Below are 20916 nucleotides of genomic sequence, written 5' to 3'. Positions count from 1 at the left end.
GAGGAGGAAGAGGAGGTGGTGGAGGAGATGGTGAAGGAATCCTCAAAAGGGAGATGGCAATGTCTCCTCAGTCTTTGGATCCTTTACGAGGGTTTTTTGGTAAGGATCAGGTCGAAACAGTTCCTCTGAAAGGGGGCAGATTCTTCGGTACCGAAGGTGTCGGAGCCGTGGGTTTTTTAGGCGTCGATTCGGCACTGGTTCTTGGTTTGGAACTGTGGGGTTTAGAAGTGTCTTCTGACTTCCGCGGTTCCTTGGTGGGTTTCGGCTTCGAGGTTTGGGAGTCGAGACTTTTGGGTTTCTTGCTGGGCTCCGAGGATGGTATCGGTACCGAGGAGCCGGAGTCAGTTTCAGTGTCGAGCTCGGTGCGGACGAGGAAAGGGGGGTTTTCTTCTAAAGTGCCGGTGTCGATGGGAGTTTTTCGGCACCGAGGGTAGGCTGGCTCGAGCCCGAGCTGCCGGAAGGCTTGATGGGCTTCTTAACCTGTTCCCGAAAGCGAGGTATGGGAAGCAAGCAGTCTCTTGGTGTCCTATGCCCGAAGGCGTGACCGAAGCCTTTTTTACTGGCATGGAGGGGGGTTTGGGGTCAGGGTCGACGTTTGTACTCACGCCCCTCTGTGCCGGAGTGATGTCCTCGACGTCGGAGTCGTCCACTTCGGAGGCGCTGACAAGGCCTTCTTCGGTGTGCTGTGGTTCCGGAACATCGACGCCTTCTTCAAAGATGTCGTCGGGGATCGAAGTCGACGAGTGAGCCATAGTTCTCCGTGCTAGTCAGTCCTGGATCGTCTTCTTCGATCGCAAGGAGGCGCAAGCTGGATAGCCCCTTGCCTCGCGTTCCGGAGAGAGGCAGCGGTTGCACACCTCATTCAAATCAGTGTGGGGAAACTTCGACCCACAGAGGACACTTTTTAAATGGCGTCCTTTCCATCAGCCAGGACAGGAGCCCAGGTAGGCCCGAAGGCCTTCATCGATGACCGGAATCGAAGACGACGATTGCTGAGAATAGCGTCGAGTGTGGAGAACGCGATTAAGACAATACCGTCGAAGGGGGAAGGATTGCGCGCCGAACAGGAAATCTGGAACGGTTCCGAACTGGAGCGCGAAGAACACATCCGAGCACGATGGCGGAAAAAAACTATCTGAGGATGCAGCCGAAGCCCATGCGCAATATGATCCAAAGGAGGAGTCACATACCTCGTGACTTCCAAAGACTTTCCAAGAGAAAAACAACTGCAACATCCGGGCACAACACCAGATGGCGATCTATGCACAGTGTGTAATCTGCAGCTCATATGCCTCGAACAATATGTTTTTATAAGCCCTGGTGCTGGGAAAATGTCCCAAGTCACTTTTCCCATTGCAAATCCCATGCCCTAGGTTAACATTGGAAAAGGTTATTAGTTAATAAATGGAGAAAGAAAAGCCAACAATATAGTATTGTTTAATGTATTGTAAAATGCACAAAAAAGAAGTTAAGACTTTTTTTTGTCTGTAAGCCAAATTTCAACCATGTACTGCTCTGCCCTGATTGGTCAGAGATAAGTGGGTGAGCCTGGCTGCTTTGAAGAGGTGATAAATGACCCCTGGGGTTAGGAAGCCTCTAGGAGAGGGGAGGTTGCTGGGCATAGGAATGCCAGAGCAAGGGGAGGAGTCGTAAACCATGGACTTCAAGCGAAGGGGAGGACCCCTGTTCACCTTCAGCCAGATGCTAGGATTAAGGAAGGAATGAGCAGATGCAAGGGGGGAGGGGTGGCTGTGTAGAATAGCCATCCTAGGCGTGTGTCTAGCCAGGTCTTCTCTCCCTGCTGAAAATTATGACATATTGAATATTGGAAGAATAGTGGTTTCTGGGTTAGCATTTTGCCACACTCTGCAGGAAGTGGTCAGACCTTTGGGTGGAACCCTGTAGCTTATTGGCCAGGAGTGCCCTCCTGCTTGACCCCAGAGAACACTGAATAAGTATCTGAGAGGGGCGGCGCCTCTCAGGTCTGCTGCTTGAAACTTAAGAAAGCAAGACGGGCCATGCTGGAAGTTTGCTGTGCATTTCCAAAGGACTGCACCATCTGCAACTAGAGCATGCGGATTACTTTGCTATAAAAGGACTAAAGAGTGGACTCGCTGCACGCTACAGGTTAACAGAGCTCACCTGGACATCACCATAAAGAATCCCCTGCCTGGAGTACTACCAGTGGATTTGTAAGGGTTTTGTTCAAGTGGACTGTGGGAATTGAAGTTTCACACTTTCAAGGACCCTCTTGGAGATTCCAGAACCTTGGATTGTGTGTTGGATACTTTATGACCCGCAAGAAGAACTTCAGGAAAGAGTTCTAACTGGACCCGCCTGCTGGAGAAGGCGCACCACACATTTGGGGAGATTCTACAGAACAGTTTCTAAAGGTGTGTCCCTGTCAGAGATAACGAAATGACTAAAAGGGGCACTGTTGGTTTCTAAGCACTAGAAAGTAACTAATCTTTAAAAATCCTATCTCTGATTCACTACAGTGGATGTTTTTCGTTTTGGTGTCATTTAAAAGATAACATTTTTTCCTATTTTTATAAATTAGTGTTGGATTTTTATTTTGTGTTGTGTCTTAATAATTTACTGAATTGGTGTTTTTAAATGCCATTAAAGTTAAGCCTGCCTGCTCGCAGCCACGTTACCAAGGGTTGAGCATAGGAATAATTTTCTAAGACTTATTCTTAGCCCTATACAGTTTTAGTGGCCTTATTGCCAGTGGCAGACCTACATTTGCCCCTACCAACAATCCACTTTCCAAAATCACCCCTTCAGGAAGTGTCTGATGCTGCCTCCTTTCTGGGTAGCTGGGCACCGGTAAGGAAACACTCAGGGGGCTGGAGGTTGTGGCTGGAGGGGTGGAATATTGGGCTGAATGCTACCCCTGATGGTCAGGTCATTGTCTGTTGGAGCCACGACTCCAACCTTGAAAGGACTGAGAAGCCTGTTGTGAGAGCAGAAGGGCCTGCCAGTGCCGGTACAACAAGCCCATGATAAATCCCAACAAGCATTTACAATGCAATGGTCTCGGCATTGGTAAAGTTAGAGCTATTGGCATTGCTCATGACATTATTTTTGTTTATGTTTTTGTTTTTAAAACATTTAAAGAAACAGCATTGTTATTTACAATGTCAATAGCTTAATCACTCTCAAACGCGAGACCTATTGCATTTGCACCCACACACAGAGCCACTCACCCAAAGCCACTCACATTGAGCAACCCACACACAAATAGAGCCACCCACAGAGCCACCTACACACACACAGTTACCCACACACAGACAGACCCACCACGCATAGAGCCACCTCCAAAAAAAAGCCACCCACACACAGAGCCACACAGAGCCACCCCCACACACACAGCCACCCCCACACACACAGCCACCCCCACACACACAGCCACCCCCACACACACATCCACACCCACACACAGCCCTGACAGGAAGGCAGGGTAATACTGGCCTGGCAGGCTGCGTGTGGTCGGAAGTTTCAAGACTGGAGATAGTCGTGTTCTGTATTCACCACTGTGATGAGGAGGGGTTAGGAGTGCTCAGAATAAGGGAAGTACTTCAACTCAAACCCTGAAGGAGAGGCACATAAAAGTGTGCCCCAGTACTCCCCCCAGAGGACCCCCCCTCGCCTGTACTCACTGTGAGCCTCCTGAGCGCCTATGACACTAGCCACGCACCCAGTGCCCGGTGGTAACATCGGCCGCCCCTCTCCCTAACGAGGTCCACCCCCTCGCCTGTACCGATTGTGCCGCTGTTGTGCCGACCTCCTGAGCGCCATCCCTACTGTTCATGGGCCTCTTGCGGAACAGGTCTGCTAACATATACATAGGGAGGCTGCCAAACCGAGCGTGGTGTCCCCACGCTCGGTAGTAAATAAAACAAGTGAAAAAAATAGGAAAATTAAGAAGTCAAGTCTCAACCAAATCAAAGTGAAACAATAGAGAAAGAGAGTAATGAACAATAAAAACAATTAAAACAGCGACAGAAAACAATAAGAAAGAAATACAACAATTGGAAAGTAATCAAGTAGGATAACATGGGATTAAGAGCTCTGTAAAGAAACAACGAACAGATTGAAATTATTAAAAGTATGTCTCGATAAAAGTAAAAGAAAGACACGTGATGATTGAAAGTATAGATGAGAGATAAACTAAAGCAAGTGGAGTTGAGGCAGCGCCCATCCCCCTACCCTCCGTCACCACGGCACTGCTGGGGGTGGGGGGTACAGGCCTGTTGGCTGGCAGGCGGGGGCTTTCACACTCACCTCACTGATCGTATCGCCCCAGGCTCCCCTCCAGCAGCCTCCAGCTCCATGCTCAACCCTAGAGTGAGGGTGTATCTGCGCCAGGGTGCCTCCTTCCACAAGTGTTTCCCGCCTGCACCCCTGAGGCCTAGAAGCCCCCGCGGCCCGCAGAGACCCTGAGCACAAAGTGCCTGTCAGCGGAACAAAGAAGGTGCTCCCAACTCTACCCGGATCTACAGCAGCCCTCCCCCTAGCTGTCTTTGTAATTTACTTTGATCATGTGTCTTCTTTACACACTCCCTCTCCACACCCCCTTTCCGCCCCTCACGTTCCGTGTTGCCCAAAGCAAAACTGCATATTAATAATAAATCGGTGGACAGTGCATGCTGTGTGGTTGTTCACGGGAAGGACGGCTGGGGAACCCGGAGTACACCGGGAGCAGGCTTAAAGCGCACGCAGGAGTGCACCAACTTGTCATGCTCACTTCTCCCTAAATTCTTCTCCCTCACCCCCTCCTTTCTCTCCATCCAGGGAGAAGTGTTCTCTGTGGGGAAAATGGGAAAGCAGGTTCTACGGGGACGGCAAGTGGCAAGCAGATGCCGTTCCAGTAAGCGACCTCGGAGTCATATTTAAATGGACTGGTCGTGGACGGTGGCTCGCATGCCGTGGTCACATGCCGTGAGTCGCAGAGGGGACTGCACAGCGCCACGCACTCTGAGCACTGCTGGGCACCGGCGAGAGATCTGCATGCTGCTGAGACATGATATCCAAACACTGGCTCAGACCAGGATTTGTGCACTGCCGAGAAATCTGCACGCTGCTGAGACCAGACATCCGTGCACTAGGTTTGAGGAAGGCTCCTCTAACTTCTCCATGCTTAGAATCACACTGTGGCAAACAGTCGTCCCTTTCAAATGCAAGGGCTGTTTTAAAGCAGTTTCGTTTGTCTTTATCAACCAGGATAGTTACTAAAGTATTTAATGGAATGTGCACAACCGTTTGAAGGGCGAATCCCGTAAAAGCTTTCGGAATAAATTGTTCGGGTGACTCAACGCTCGCCAACAATTATATTTGTTTGTTTTTTAAGGACTAGAAATGCAGAAGTGCAATCTTTACCGATTAGTTAATCAATGCCAAAGAATACAACCTCGGAATAAAATAACACGAGAAACGAACGTCTTGCCCAGAAACGTTTAAGTGTATTATTACTCGCGACAGATATCAGCAGAATTAACGATTCCAAATTACTCCCAATTGTAGTCCAGACTTCCGTTCGACAAACCACTCTGTTCAGTGGGTTCATTTAAGATGAACAGTTACCCACTCCCAGGGGTGCACGACCAGGGATAGACCACGACGCCCCTGGTGACACGGAGTCACCCGGTAACTCTAAAAAGTATCCTTGCTTATAGGGGTCTGGTGCCGAGGGCCACAACAGAGCTAGGGGTGGCGCTGGCTTGTTGCTTGATTGGTGTTTGCCCTCTTGCATCCTGCCCTCGCGCTCCCATTGCTGTTTGGCCAGAATTTGGTCTAGTTTCAAATATTAGCTCACCTGAAGAAGAAACTGAGTGCACAAATACAGCGCAAAGACACGCGCTCACCTTCTTCGCAGGCGCCGGGGGTCGGGAAGCCCAGTGCCAGGAGCCCCAGCACGACCGCCGCTCTCATGCTGACGTTGTGTGCAGGTCTCGGACGCATGCTGCTGCTCAGACGTCACATTCTCGGGGATCGCAACTGCGAGCTCGAGCCGCGCTCCGTAGCCTTGAGCTTCCCTTCAGGACTCCCAGGCGGCTGCAGCTCTGTCACTGAGCCGAGAGCTCGGGGGAGGGCCCAGGCCGTGACTCGCTGCGTCATGCATGACTTTCAGGCAGGAAGCGCTCCTCTTACTCCCCAGGGAGCGGAGCTTTAACTCTTAACCCGCCGGGTTTCCCGTCAGAGGCCAACACGTGTTTTTCATGTTCAAACTGGACCCATGGAGAGGTGAGGAGACCAGAGCAGCAACCGGACGAAGGGGGAGCGGACGAGCACATGACTGCCTTTCTCCGAGGCACAGCAGAAAATGCCTCGGAGAAAGGGAGTGTCCTTTTCGGATTGGGGGGCGTGTTTTGCTGTCGTCTCCTCCCTGAGACTTCTCGCAAAAAACACGCCCCCCGATCCGAAAAGGACGGGGCATAATCGGAGTGACTGGACCTCTTCTCCAGTGGCTGGCCAGCATTTAAGAGGCCAGCCAATGGAGAACAGGAGAGAAGAGGGGCGGGTGCAAGCCCCTCTTCTCAAAGTCATTAAATCTCGCGAGCGAGACTGCGCAAGCGCAGCCTTCGCTAGCCGAGATCTAAAAAGGTAAAAATTGTTGAGGGGATTGGTAGACTGACACTGAATGGCCCAATAAGCGTGCTGTGGCCTGGTGCTTCTCAAAACACTCTCGGGCTAAATCTTCCTTCTCACCAAAAGGCAGAAGTCATCAAAAGGCATGTTCCAGAAAAAAGGCTGGATGTCTGCCGGGAAGCCAGTGGACCATATCCAAGCAAAGCGTCAAAGCACCACAATGGTTCCCGTAGCCCTACTGGACAATCCGTAGTATCCAGGCACAAGCAGATGACAAATCCGGCTGTATTCCAACCATCCTGACAAGGTTTAAATAGATAGATGAAAAAAAGTAAACCAATAATTCCATTAATTTGTGTTACATGATTGTGGTAGCAGGGCAAAGAAAAAGAAGCCCTTGTAAAATAACAGAACTGTCTCTTCAATGATTCCTTTTAGAACAGTGTTTTGTATACATGGCTTAGTTACACATGTTTTAATACAGTGCCCCACGCTTGCATGTTCGACAAATATCCTTTGGCATAAGAAGGCTTAGAGCCACCCTCACTGAGACCGAGGCCAAAACATTGGTATCATAGTCCGAATGTCCAACTCTCACTTATGTGGCGGGAAGGGCTGATAACGCTCTGTATCCAGGATGGCTGTGAGAAAAGGGAACCTCTGCGAAGCAGTCAGATGTGAGTTCAGCACGTTGAAAGCGAACCCCAATGATGTCAGGAGGTTTGCTGTAATCTAGAAGTGGTCCAAAACTGACTATGGCGATCCTGTTTTTTAAACAGCCAGTCATTGAGGTAGGGCAAGACAGGTATGCCGGACCTCTAACATCACCATACACTCAAGGCCAAAGGGGAGCTCGGCAAACTGAAAATGCTCAAGGCCCACTTTGAACCACAAGTAATGGCTGTGGACTTGCCAGGTGCGAACATGGAATTAGATGTCCTGCAGGTCCAATGCTAGCATGCAATCTCCTGCTACCTAGCCAGCATGAGCATTCTGAACTTGCCTTGGGCCAGAAAACAATTGAGAGACTGGAGATCTAAAATACAGTGATGGTCTTCACACATTTTTGGCAGCAGGAAACAGCAGGAGGAACATCTAGTTCACATTTCAAAGTCCAGGACTCGCTCTATTCCTCCAAAAGAGCTTGAACATCCTGCAGTAAAATAGGCAAGTGCTCCTCCAAAAGAGCTGCTTTGATGTGGGCGACTGATGTGGTGAGTTGGGCAGGGTGTAGCCCTTCTCCACTATTTGTAGGACTTATCTGTTGCATGTCATGGCCAACCAACCCTGGAGAAAATTATTCTGCATTCCACAGGGTTTTCATGTGCTGACAAGGGCAAGCTAAGATGATGTGGCAGCTGCTGCCAGAAGGGTGGGGGACTGAGATGTTCATTGTCCCCGTGGGCTTGGAAGTTGTCCTCCTTGGCAACAGCAAAATCTCTGTGACCATGTCCCATAATGGGTTATGGTACTTACAGAGCAAGCGACTAGTGCTGACGGACCAAAAGGAGAGGCTAGCTGTGATCAACATGCGAGCTGGGATTTATCCTGCTGGCTAACAGGCTCTCAGGAGTAGGGTGCTGTGTCAGGAGAGCAGGTTCACCCAGAGCAGGTCTGTGGTGTAGGGCTACCTGCCAGTTCACAAATGGCCAGGAACAAGGTTTAGCCTAGTTATTCAGGAGAGTGTCAGCCATGGCTTTATTGAAGGGTAGAAACGGCTGGGAAACTGGAGTGAGGGCACTGGTTTTCACCTCAACAGACATTAACTGTTAGTCGAGGACTTCAGCTGTTCCTCTGATGAGTACAGCAGAGGAGGATCTTTCTTTCATAGACGGGCCAGGGAGGGAACCAAGCCCATGTCAGGGCAAGTGTCCAATCCAATGGCCTCTTGGAGATCCAAATAAGAGTCGTCATCATCACATTGTGGGAGAAAGTCTTCCCCATCACCTCCATCATCACCAACAGCTAGTTGACTTTGACCAGAGTCTGATCCAAAAGGTTGCTGGAGCACTGGAGGGCGGGTTTCACTTTCAGAGTAAGAATGAAATGGACCTGGATTCACCAACTATTCTACGACGCAACCGCCGCTGAGACTGATTTGGTTTGGAGTTCGACAAAACAATAATATCAGCATACTACTCCGGCATCTGCAGCGCCGGGGATAGTAATGGTGTGGAGGGAAGCCATGTGGATTGTGGTGCTGGACGTGGAGCCAGCTCCGGAGTCAGAGCTGAACCTGAACAAGGAAGCACAGACAGTGGCGAGGACAGATCCACTGGCAGCAATCTCTGGGGAACCGTCAGACCCAAAGGAGCTCTCCAGGGAGTCAGCATGGTTCCAAAGATTCGCAACATAGCTTCCTTGAATGCCTCGCTCCTGAATCGGCACTGGCCCATTCAATTCATGTGTCGTGCTCTCTGCTTCAAACAGCGCAGGGCTTGCACGACTTCCTGCAGTATTTGGCGACGTACAACTTGGGTTCACAATCCCAGATTGTCTTTAGAGGCATAATGACACACTGCTCACACGACTTGTAGTCGTGTCCTGAACCCAAACACCAGTCACACCTCATGAAGGTCTGTCACAGATGCCTACTTGAAACAGTCCCTACGTGGTTTAAACCATGTAATTTTAGGAGGGACATCTTCCCTTTGTCACTGAAGAAGAATTTTGAGAAAAAAATTTGGCAACGGATGAGAAAAGGTTAGGTGCTATCTCCGGACCCACATACAAGGATGTAGAGAGAAAGGAACAGACATCAGTGCACTTGGTTAAAGCTTGGATGCCGCTTTTATGCCGCTCTAGCTTTCACTCCTGGGGTAGGACTGAGTCGATGTGGTGCTGCATTATGCAACCTACTGGAATGCAGGGGCTATCCTTAAAAACCTTTCAGACCAGTCTTGCACCTGGGTATGTATTCTGATGGTGAGGAATCCGTGGCTAAAAGTATCCATCAGGAAAGGCATCTACTTAAGAGACAAAGGTATTAGGTCATTACCCACTCTGGAGTGTCCTACCTTCGCTGCTGGTAGAAGCTGTACTGGGCTCTGGCATCTCACGCTCAGTCTGTGTCTCGGCATTCTGGAGCTGTGGCACTGGGGTCTGGGTGCCCTGGGAGGTCACAGACGTAGTGGGGTTCCGTCTCTGCAGTCCAATGGCATTCATGAGGCCCATATCCCGGTCTGTTCTCCAGGTGGATCGATTTGTTCTAGGGTTAGAAGCAGGAAGGGAATCAGAATAAGTTACTGAGCAGGTCAAGCACATCAACAGCAACGAGCTAGAGCAGTCACATTCTAGTCTATGCCCTAATGAACATGAGGACAGTACAAGTTGAATGTGATAACTCTCCAGGAGCACAGCCCATGAAGGATGTGCGCATAAACATGGGTACACTATCTAGTCAGATGTCCTCACTCTGCTGGAGCCCAATAGACTAAGGATGAGCTCTCTTGAACCTAGTCTAATAGCACACGCTAATTCCGCAGGCGCTCTGCACATGTCAAGCAACGACCTACATGAGATCTTTGGAATAAAGATACCTGAATGTTATGCAATCATGAACATAACATGTGTATTTGTGAAGTGCACGTTCACCCAAGGTTATTTTGGTGCTGAATAACAGATGTTTGTTACCCAGCTCAATGGTCCCAATCAACAGGGGGACAATATCCAGTCAGAAGTACTCACTCTCTGCGGTCTCGCAGGACCGCTCTGGAGTGTGGCACATTAACACTTGGCACCAAGAAGTATAAGATCTTTGGATGGCTTCTGAGGAGCAGACTTCATGAAAGAACAGCAATAGCCAAGCCAGCGCTCGGGGCACAGTGCCCTGATGGAACACAGCCCTGTAGTGCGCATGCGCCTTTTGAATTCACCATGCCAGGTCTGCTCATCTAAAGACAGCCCTCTGGCAGGTATGGTGGAGAGCGTGGTCTCTGCAGGGAAGACAAAGCAGTCTTTAATCTGTCTGACTGAAACAAGCAAAGCCTTTCCTTTAGAAAGGGCCACTGAGAAACGAACAGGGAAAGAGACAACCACTGACCTGCAGCTCCAATTCTGTCGGCCCAGCACTGTGGTAGACCGCTAAAGACTGAACCAGAAAAGATCTCTCAGTTTTGGAACCAATTAAAGTTAAAAACCCGTTTTGCACCCATGGTATTTGTTGGTGTTGTGGCCATCTGTAAGGGGAACTGGCAGCAGAGGTGAACATAAATGGAGCAAATAGACCTTTCAGGGTTTTGGAGGCAGGGAATAACTCCCAGGCCGTACTGTGTAGGCCTACTATTGTGGCTATTGCGACATGAGGCCTGGAATACCGGCCTAGTTGCACTGGAGTGACTGGGGGCCGAAACCAGCATGAACAATGTACCCTAGGTAAAATTCCAATCCGAAAAGCCCCATAGAACCACAACCTGCCAAATCATATAACTGGTGGGTTGAAAGGAAAGATAATTTGAGTGTGTGGGATCTAAAGGTGGTTTTGAGACCAGGGAACACCACAGTTTGTTGGACCTTTTTGTGTGATCAGGGACACCACTGAGATGTACGAGAAGGACTAAGGCTGAGACAAGTTATGTGGATAGTGGAAGTGAGACAAGCTTTCTGCTGCAACTGTGATGAATTTAGACTACGGCTTAATGGAAGAGCGTCAAGCGTTCTGCTGCGACTGTGATGAAGTTAGACTACGGCTTAATGGAAGAGAGTCAAGTGTTCTGCTGCGACTATGATGAAGTTTGACTACGGTTCAATGGAAGAGAGTCAAGTGTTCTGCTACGATTGTGATGAAGTTAGACTACGGCTCAATGGAAGAGAGTCAAGCATTCTGCTGTAACTATGATGAAGTTAGACTACGGCTCAATGGAAGAGAGTCAAGCATTCTGCTGCAACTATTATGAAGTTAGACTACGGCTCAATGGAAGAGAGTCAAGCATTCTGCTGCGGCTGTGATGAAGTTAGACTACGGCTTAATGGAAGAGAGTCAAGCATTCTGCTGCAACTATTATGAAGTTAGACTGCGGCTTAATGGAAGAGAGTCAAGCGTTCTGCTGCAACTATGATGAAGTTAAACTACGGCTTAATGGAAGAGAGTCAAGTGTTCTGCTGCGACTGATGAAGTTAGACTACGGCTCAATGGAAGAGAGTCAAGCATTCTGCTGCAACTATGATGAAGTTAGACTACGGCTCAATGGAAGAGAGTCAAGCATTCTGCTGCGACTGTGATGAAGTTAGACTACGGCTTAATGGAAGAGAGTCAAGCATTCTGCTGCAGCTGTGATGAAGTTAGACTACGGCTTAATGGAAGAGAGTCAAGCATTCTGCTGCAACTATTATGAAGTTAGACTACGGCTCAATGGAAGAGAGTCAAGCATTCTGCTGCGACTGTGATGAAGTTAGACTACGGCTTAATGGAAGAGAGTCAAGCATTCTGCTGCAACTATTATGAAGTTAGACTACGGCTCAATGGAAGAGAGTCAAGCATTCTGCTGCGACTGTGATGAAGTTAGACTACGGCTTAATGGAAGAGAGTCAAGCATTCTGCTGCAGCTGTGATGAAGTTAGACTACGGCTTAATGGAAGAGCGTCAAGCGTTCTGCTGCGGCTGTGATGAAGTTAGACTACGGCTTAATGGAAGAGAGTCAAGCATTCTGCTGCAACTATGATGAAGTTAGACTACGGCTCAATGGAAGAGAGTCAAGCATTCTGCTGCGACTGTGATGGAGTTAGACTACGGCTTAATGGAAGAGAGTCAAGCATTCTGCTGCAGCTGTGATGAAATAGACTACGGCTTAATGGAAGAGCGTCAAGCGTTCTGCTGCGGCTGTGATGAAGTTAGACTACGGCTTAATGGAAGAGAGTCAAGCATTCTGCTGCAACTATGATGAAGTTAGACTACGGCTCAATGGAAGAGAGTCAAGCATTCTGCTGCGACTGTGATGAAGTTAGACTATGGCTTAATGGAAGAGAGTCAAGCATTCTGCTGCGACTGTGATGAAGTTAGACTATAGCTCAATGGAAGAGAGTCAAGTGTTCTGCTACGACGTGATGAAGTTAGACTATGGCTCAATGGAAGAGCATCAAACTTTTTTATGCTGCGACTGTGAAGAAGTTAGACTATGGCTTAATGGATCTTTCAGGACTAGATAGGCCACCATGAGCAGAAACTCCAGCACTCCCAGTACCTCCAGAGCTAGGGCCATTGCAACATCATTATGCAAATACAAGAGGTCTTAGTGGCAAATCCCGCTGGGTATAGTTAGCAGTACTGTGCCATCTTATTCCAGCGGCATCACAGTCATGCCTCTAAACGCTTCTGAGACACAGAATACTATTTAAACTGCTGTTCTAGGCCCTGATTGTCCAGTTTAGACTCATTACCCTTGATGTCTTTAATGTAGGTCATGTTTCCCTCTAAGAGCTGGTTCTGCCTCCATTCGAGGTTGTAATACGGTGAGAATTTGAATAAAATTATATTTCAAAGTCTCACCCTACATCCTGATCAGATCTTCTTTATGTAAGGATCACTTGCCCAAACTTCCATGCCAGTCAACACAAGTTACTTCCGCCTTTGGATGCTATTGAGGAGGAAATCTCACACTATCCTTCTGAGCCTAGGAGAGCAAGGACCCGGACGGCCCTTGAGAACTCGCCTTGAAGCTTGGACATGTAGGTGTGAAGGCATGTTAGGAGGAATGGTCCTGGAGCTCAAGACTCTTCTATATTCACATCCAGTTTGCAATCTAGTGGATGGGATCTGAAAGTGTCAGTAAGACTCTGGCAGGTGTGAGGACAGGATAGGATAGGTGACAATGCGAGCATTTACCAGCTGGGACTTCCACTAGTTGGTAAACATCCTTGGACCTTCTCTCAAAGACCATTGCCAGTTCAGAGGTCTTCCAACAGTAACTCTTTACTGTTTGTTCACATTGTTGATCCTGCAGGTAATGGCAAGATAAAGAACTCTGGAATAAAGTGTTCTCTTTCTTCAAAGCCATTCATGTAAAACTGTAGTGAAAACAAGGTACGGCTTCTACAAGAGTGTTTGGAAGCCAAGCCTTTGTGCCACTGTGTTTTAGTGCAGGGAATGAACAAGTAGTTGACCTTCGCTAATGCTCTTTCCGGTAGATGCTCCAACAGTAGATTACTCAGCTAAGAGTGCCCCAGATGCCAGACTAGACCTGGAGAATACTCCCAATAACCACCACGTGCTGGTAGGTGGTGTTGTGTTGCTCCACAGGGACCTAACACTGCCCTGGAATCGACAGCGCAGTGTCCCATAAAAGCACCACTCCAAGCAATGATGTCAGTTTCTTCATTAGTTTCCTTTCAGGGTCCTCAGTAATGGACCAGTCCAAACAAATTGTCAGCGACAGTGTTTGCATATGAACCGTGGGATCTTTTTATGGAAACGGGAATGGGCACAGAGCAGGGAGGCTGGAGGGCAGTACCGAACTTGCTGCAAGAGTATCCACCTGAACGAGCATTCCTTGTTCTGTAGATGGATATTTCTAACCACAGATTCCCCACCTAAAGAATAGATACTAAAATACAAAAGGCGGAGGGTGTGAGGAGTAAACATAAACCAAACTGTGGGCAAGTCTCTGGACATGGGTGTCATAGCAGTAGTGCTTGGTGAACGTATGCACCAATGCCTACGTTGCAGCTTGGCCGATGTCCGGGACAGGCACTACCTGTGCGAGCACCAATGTTGCAGCCGTGGTCCTGGGGGAACGGGATCAAAAGCATCCTGGCCAACGTATATGCACACCATGATCCCCCTTAACAGCATCCTCTTTTCCACCGCTTGACCTTTTCCGGTCCCAGCAAACTCCACGAAGAGCTGGCCTCATGTGACTAGCATAAATGCCCAAAGATCTTTCAGGGTCCAGCCAATGAAGCCTCTCCTCCTATTTCAAGGGTTGTGGCGGAGCAAAAAAGGCTGGTAGGGTGATCGAGGATCTGACATGAAAGGACAATACTATTTTTGGCAGGAAGACCAAACAAGTCTTCAGCACTAATTTGTTCCAAAATAGAGAGGAGTAGTTAAGTGAACTGAAGGGGTGCAAGGAAGTGATTGCAATACGAAGGTCTGTTTTGATTGCTGCAAATCATAAGGTTTAACTATGCAATGGCTCAAATTGTGTGCACGTAAAGAATGTGAGGATGATCAAATTGTAGTACGATTGTGGCATGACAAAGGGTTTTAGAGCAAACAGTAGATACGAGTTTAAGGAAACATCACAACTGTTGATCTGAAAAGAGGAGGTTGTTCTAGCAAACTCAAAAAGGTCGAATGTAACCTTTAACGGAGCCAACTGCAAGGCCCTTCTCGGCCAACTATATAACAAACAACACATCAGAAGACGTGGTCTGCAGAACATCAAGTTGCTTGATCCCTTACCAGACCTCAAACTCCTCCCACTCTCCAGTATAAATGGATTTAGTTGAACGATGTCTCGCTGGAAGGATGACATCCACCACTTCTGGCAGCAATTTGAAAGAGCTCTGCTGTCGCTGCTCAATCTCCGCTCATGGTGATGTAGGTTGAGGAGATTCAGGTGCAGGACCTTCCCCTACTTTTCAGACAAGATGTCGTCCTGAAGAGATAGCTTGATTGGAGGGCAAAGCCTCATGAGAAGGATTTGGGCATGGTCTCTCCAGACCTCCTTCAGAACTCAAGGTAGGAGAAGTAACAGTGGAAGCATTCATGAGACTTGTGTCTCACTGCAATCGTAATGTATCTCCCAGTGACTTTCCTGGAGGAAACTCCAACCTAAAGTACTTTTGACACTGCTCATTCTAGACAGTAGGGTAAAAACTAAAGCATGACCTATTGTTCGAAGGTGCGCTGTATCATCTTGGGATGGAAAAGGTCTTCATGGTCTGCCTGCTCAGCTCTTCAGCACTAGTGTTCAGGGACGCCACTAGGTGGCCGATCACCATTAAGACCTACTGCTGATCCAAGTACCTCCAAAGGTGCACGGTCAGGTACCTCCAAAGGTGCAAGGTTTGCTGGCAGAACACCCAACACTCTACTCCGCCCCTTGTTACAGCAGGCCATGGCAGTCATCTTGGCTGTGCATTCACCAGCCTCCCCATAACGATCAGCAGGAAGGCTTTCAGAGCCAACTGGATTTCATGAAGCTCCGACAGACAGATATGGAGATGGCGCTCCGCCACAGACTAGACGCCTGATCTCCACCTCTTCCACATGGGCCCCACTCCAAGCCATGACTGATATGTCTGCCACAACTGTGAAGTCTGGATGAGGAAGGGACAGTGGCCTGCCACACGCCAGGTTGGACTAATCTGCCATTAATGCAGATTCCTATCTAGATCTCATGCGAGAGATGGACTGAGACAGCTAGGTTTATCCAACACTGAGCCCAATGATACCGGAGGCATCCCTGTAGGGCCCACAAAAGTCTTACAACCATCTTCAGAGGGACACAAAAATGAACTCAAAACATCAAGATCATATTCTGAATGCTCCACACTCGCAGCAGAAGAACGTCACTAAAAAGAGAATCCTCTGAGTTGGACTCAAGTGGAACTTCGGCTCTTTGCTGGAAAAAAAACCCCAGGTAAGTTAAGATGGCAGAAAAAGGCAAGAGGAAGGGCAAGTATACACTCAATGGCACCCTTCATGAGGTGGGGGTTAATCCAGCATTAAAACAGAAGGGAGGTCTGCAAAAGTCTTTCCTGACGGGGTAGGTGGGTGGAGGAATAGTAGGAAGGAACAAAATGAAGTCCCTTTGAATAATTTGTAAAACCAGTCAGACAGACGTGAAGGAATTCCAGACAGGAAGGAAATATCTGATTATGTCCACTACTGGCTGGCTGTGGGTCTGAGAGGGCAAATTAAAGTGGTTTGGGGGTACACTGTAGAAGGGGAGGAGGAAGTAGAAGACTGCTGCACCTGCCAGGACCACAGGCACTGTCTCTACAAGATAATGCTATACCAAAGGAAAGTAACTTGTTCTTCTTGTAGCAAGACATGGCATTAGATAAGTAGCAGAATGTGACATTACAGTGCCACGCCGCAAGTAGCAAGTCCTTTTGTAGCCCATCCCAACAACACAATCAAAATACCTGTGTTCATACATGGAAATTATGGAGGTTAAGTATAACAGAATAAAAAACATAACAGATCAGGGGTATCTTAGGCCGGCGTAAAGAGATTGTTATGGGTAGTGGCTGGATATCTAGGTGGCTTGTCCTCATCAGAGGAACATTTATAAACGACTGTTCATATGATCGCAGATTCCTTAACTTTTGAATTAAATTCCATAGCTATCTCCCACTCAGGGGAGGGTCGGTGAACGAATCCCACAAAAGTTCTCAGAGAGAATGAGCTGGTCAAAATTAACAAGAGACCAAATGTACGTAGGAATTAGATGCCTTACAAAAACTGTGGCAAGGACCACAGGCACTGTAAGTAAAACCAACCCTGCAGGCACGGAAAAACCATTCCCCAAGGGAAGCGAGTAAATACAGTGAGAGAAGACAACAGTAGGACAGTGGCACATGACGCCAAGGGTTCAAGTGAGCCTAGGGACTAGGAGGACCAGAGGCAATAGCGAATGCCATGTAAACTACCGTTCCCTATGCCAACAAAGACGTATATAAGGGTAACCTGTCCTGAGTAATTCCGAAAATGGGGCTTCCAGGACACATCCGCATCTGAACGATGAATGAGCACATTCCTCGCAAAGTCGGGAAGAACAACCCAAGTACAAGGACTGATGTAAATCAAATCCTATCCTTGGAAAAAAAACATTAATAGACAAATTAACCACTACTAGGGTCACCCAATGCATAGAACCCGTAGAGATGGAAAAATGGCAATTATACAGTTATGAATCTGCTATATTGATCAAATATGCTCAAATCAATATAGCCCGCGCTCTTCATACATATAGATCCATACCCATAATACTCACATACACATATACCTACAAAGTATTACATACCGCAATACATAAAATATACAACGAAGAGAGAAGCAAACTGCATCTCGTAGTAAGATTCGCAAAAATATAATCCATATCTTGCATTATCTTATACAGCAAAGCTATATCTAAATATGCATAAACACAGATAAACATATACCATATACACACAAAGAAATAATAGATCTGATGAACACCAGCCCATGATACCTATACAGCAGGAGAGAGGGAGAGAGAGAGAGAGAGGGGGAGAGGGAGAGAGGGAGAGGGGGGGGGGGAGAGGGAGGGAGGGAGGAAGAGGGGGAGGGAGAGGGAGAGGGAGAGGGAGAGGGAGAGGGAGAGGGAGAGAGAGAGAGAGAGAGAGAGAGGGGGAGGTGGAGGGGGAGAGAGAGGGAGGGAGAGAGGGAGGGACAGAGGGAGAGAGGGAGAGAGGGAGGGTGAGAGAGAGGGAGGGAGAGAGGGAGGGAGAGAGAGGGGGAGAGGGAGGCAGGGGGAGAAAGAGAGAGAGAGGGAGGCAGGCAGGGAGAGAGAGGGAGAGAAGAGAGGGGGAGAGAGGGGGAGAGAGAAAGAGAGAGAGAGAGAGAGAGAAAGAGAGAAAGAGAGAAAGAGAGAAAGAGAGAAAGAGAGAGAGAGAGAGAGAGAGATCACACCCTCAATAAACGACATGGTTGACTTAGCATCAAGGTAATGCTAGTTGAGCAAAAGTATCCAGAGAGGCTGTTACTACCATAATCCTGAAAGAAACCAACAGGAAAATGAACCCTCACCAACAGCAGACACTTGAGACCACACATGGCCCAGTAGGTCAAGATGAACAACCACCCAATCCCTGGAAATCTCAAAAAGAGGTATCCAGTTGGTAAATTTAATCGCAAGGTATACCAGACAGAACAAAAATCGGACTGTAAATAGATGAGGATTCATACATACATATATAGTTCCAGAAGAACACAAAGATCAACAGACTATAATAAGCTCAAACCATTGAACATTAAAAGGACTGAAAGCCACAAAGAAGAACAACTGCTGGTTAGAGGAAGAATATGTCCCTAAGGAGGAAAAGGACATCCAGCCTCCAGACAGGATAAGTGTGACTGCGCCCACAAATCAAGAATAGCAAAGTACATGGGAAGGAACACTCAGAATGTTTCTTAAGGAGAGAAAGAAACATAGTGAGCGTTCTCTTAAAAGAAGAAAGAACCCCCCCCAAATACAGAACAGGGGCGTAATAGCCAACACCTGAAGGTTAAAATATTATGACACTGCATCCCAGATAACCTTGCAAGCAGTGTTCATGGAGCAAACTTGTTCAAAAGAGCCTAAGTAGGCAACATCACAAATACCCAAAAATGGAGGTGACCAATAGTAATCCGATGCACAGGCAAGGAACGCACAGCATGGCAAAGCTGGTATAACCCCATCATAGAGTAGCAGAACCTTTTAGGAAATTCCCCTAATGCAAAACCAGCCAGTGCACCATCAGATTCCAATAAAAAGTGCACCATGCCAAAAATAAGCGAAAATGTCTACAACCTAATGAAAGACCAATCAAAAAAAGAATGTTCTAGAGGGAACCTTGGCAGGCCAGAAACACAGAAAAGACTCCAAAACTCAACTGAAGGGGAAACAGTAGCCGAAAAGGATATACATACTCATTGTATAAAAGCCCCACAAAATACCTAAACAAGATGTCCCTATAAGAGATACTGAAAGTCAAAAGTAATGCATACCAGCATACCAAAATGCTTCTAAAAGAGCAGGTGACATAAGTAAACTTCCTAACCGAAGAAAATAAATCAAGCACACGACCTCTTGCGCATTAAGCATATCATCAGAGGGAAAAAAGGGGAGAGGGAAAAACCTATGCGATAGGTATCCCTGTACAACACAACCTGTCAAAAATAGTTTTGAAAGAATAATATCTGCTAACCGCAGAAACACCACATTGAACAACTTACTTACCTTAGGTAATGATATATCTGTAAGAGACAGATTAGTTATGGATTTCTCACCCTAGAATTACCCACAGGCGTTAGACTGGATCCGGAGAACTTTTTCCTCAGCAGTACCCCAGCGCGTCGATAGGTGGCGTTGGTCAACTCCGCGTTCGTCGTGTGTGTGTCATGGTCACCGGAATGACATTGCAGTATCTACTTAGGCGCCACCCTTGCGCGCGGATATCAGTTCTTTACACAACATTCCACGCCAGAAGCACAGAGCCATGCAAGACACTGACACAGGTGCACAAAAAACCTAGGGCCCTGAAAGGGACTCCCGTACCCTAGAAGTCAGTTCGCAGAACGGAGAGGATGGGTGTGGTGTGAGGAACCCATAACTAATCTATGTCTCTTACAGATATATCGTTACCGAAGGTAAATAACTTGTTCATCTGAAAGACAATTAGTTATGGATTCCTCACCTTAGAATAGATACCCCAGCAATACCAACCCCAATGGTGGGTCTGCGAACCAAGTTCACACCAGAAAGTCCTGAAGAACTGATCGGCCGAAGAAGCCATCTCTCTGGACTTGGCTGACCAGGCAGTAGTGTTTGGTAAACGTGTGCAGTGAAGCCCAAGTAGCTGCCTGGCAGAAGTGGAGAAGAGGGACTCTACGTCCAAAAGCAGTAGTGGCTGCCATCGCCCTGGTGGAATTCGCACGCAACCCTACATGAGGTTGCTTTTTCGCTAGGGAATAGCAGATTTTGTAGCAAAGAACGACCCACCGGGAGATGGTTCATTTTTGCATGGCCCGACCTTCCTTGGCGCCCACGTAACCAACAAAGAGCTGGTCATCCACCCGGGATTGTTGTGTGTGATCCAGATAGAAAGAAAGCAAACATTTTGGATCGAGACGGTGGAGCCTCTCTTCCTCTTTGGAAGGATGTGGAGGCGGAAAGAATGTGGGCAAAGTGATGGTCTGACCTAGATGGAAAGAGGTAACCACTTTGGGAAGGAAAGAAGGCCTAGTGCAGAGGACAACTTTGTCCAGATGAACAGCCAGAAAAGAAGGCTTAGAAGAAAGGACTAGAAGCTCATTCACCCTGCGAGCAGAGGTGATGGGAACCAGAAAGGCAGTTTTAAGGGTCAGGAGTCAGAGAGGACAGTTATGTAGCAGTTCAAAGGGAGCGCACATAAGAAAAGTGAGAACCAGGTTCAAGTCCCACTGGGGCATCACAAAAAGGAGTTGGGGAAAACAAGTGAGTAGTGCCCTTAAGGAAATGATTTACAATAGGGGACTTGAAATGAGAAGGCTGGTCAGGCAGCCTAAGAAAAGCTGAAATGGCTGAGAGATAGCCTTTGAGAGTGCCCAGAGCAGAGCCCTGCTGGGCTAAAGAAAGAAAGAAGGAACAAGAGGACCACAGAAAGAGGGGCAGA

General features: G+C 47.9%; 1 protein-coding gene across 2 annotated transcripts in view; it reads right to left on the bottom strand.

Annotated features, from left to right (window-relative positions):
* The window catches only part of AMBRA1 (autophagy and beclin 1 regulator 1), a 764496-nt gene that overhangs the window by 47352 nt on the left and 696228 nt on the right, over positions 1-20916 (bottom strand). For both annotated transcript variants that reach the window (XM_085646678.1, XM_085646680.1), the window contains one exon: positions 9609-9799. In XM_085646678.1, the coding sequence (XP_085502804.1) occupies positions 9609-9799 (191 nt within the window). The remainder of the gene's footprint in view (positions 1-9608; positions 9800-20916) is intronic.

Source organism: Triturus cristatus, chromosome 3_1 (assembly GCF_964204655.1).
Source record: "Triturus cristatus chromosome 3_1, aTriCri1.1, whole genome shotgun sequence".
Lineage (NCBI taxonomy): Eukaryota > Metazoa > Chordata > Amphibia > Caudata > Salamandridae > Triturus > Triturus cristatus.
The sequence above is the reverse complement of the archived record's forward strand: the minus strand, read 5'-3'. Positions and strand labels throughout refer to the sequence as shown.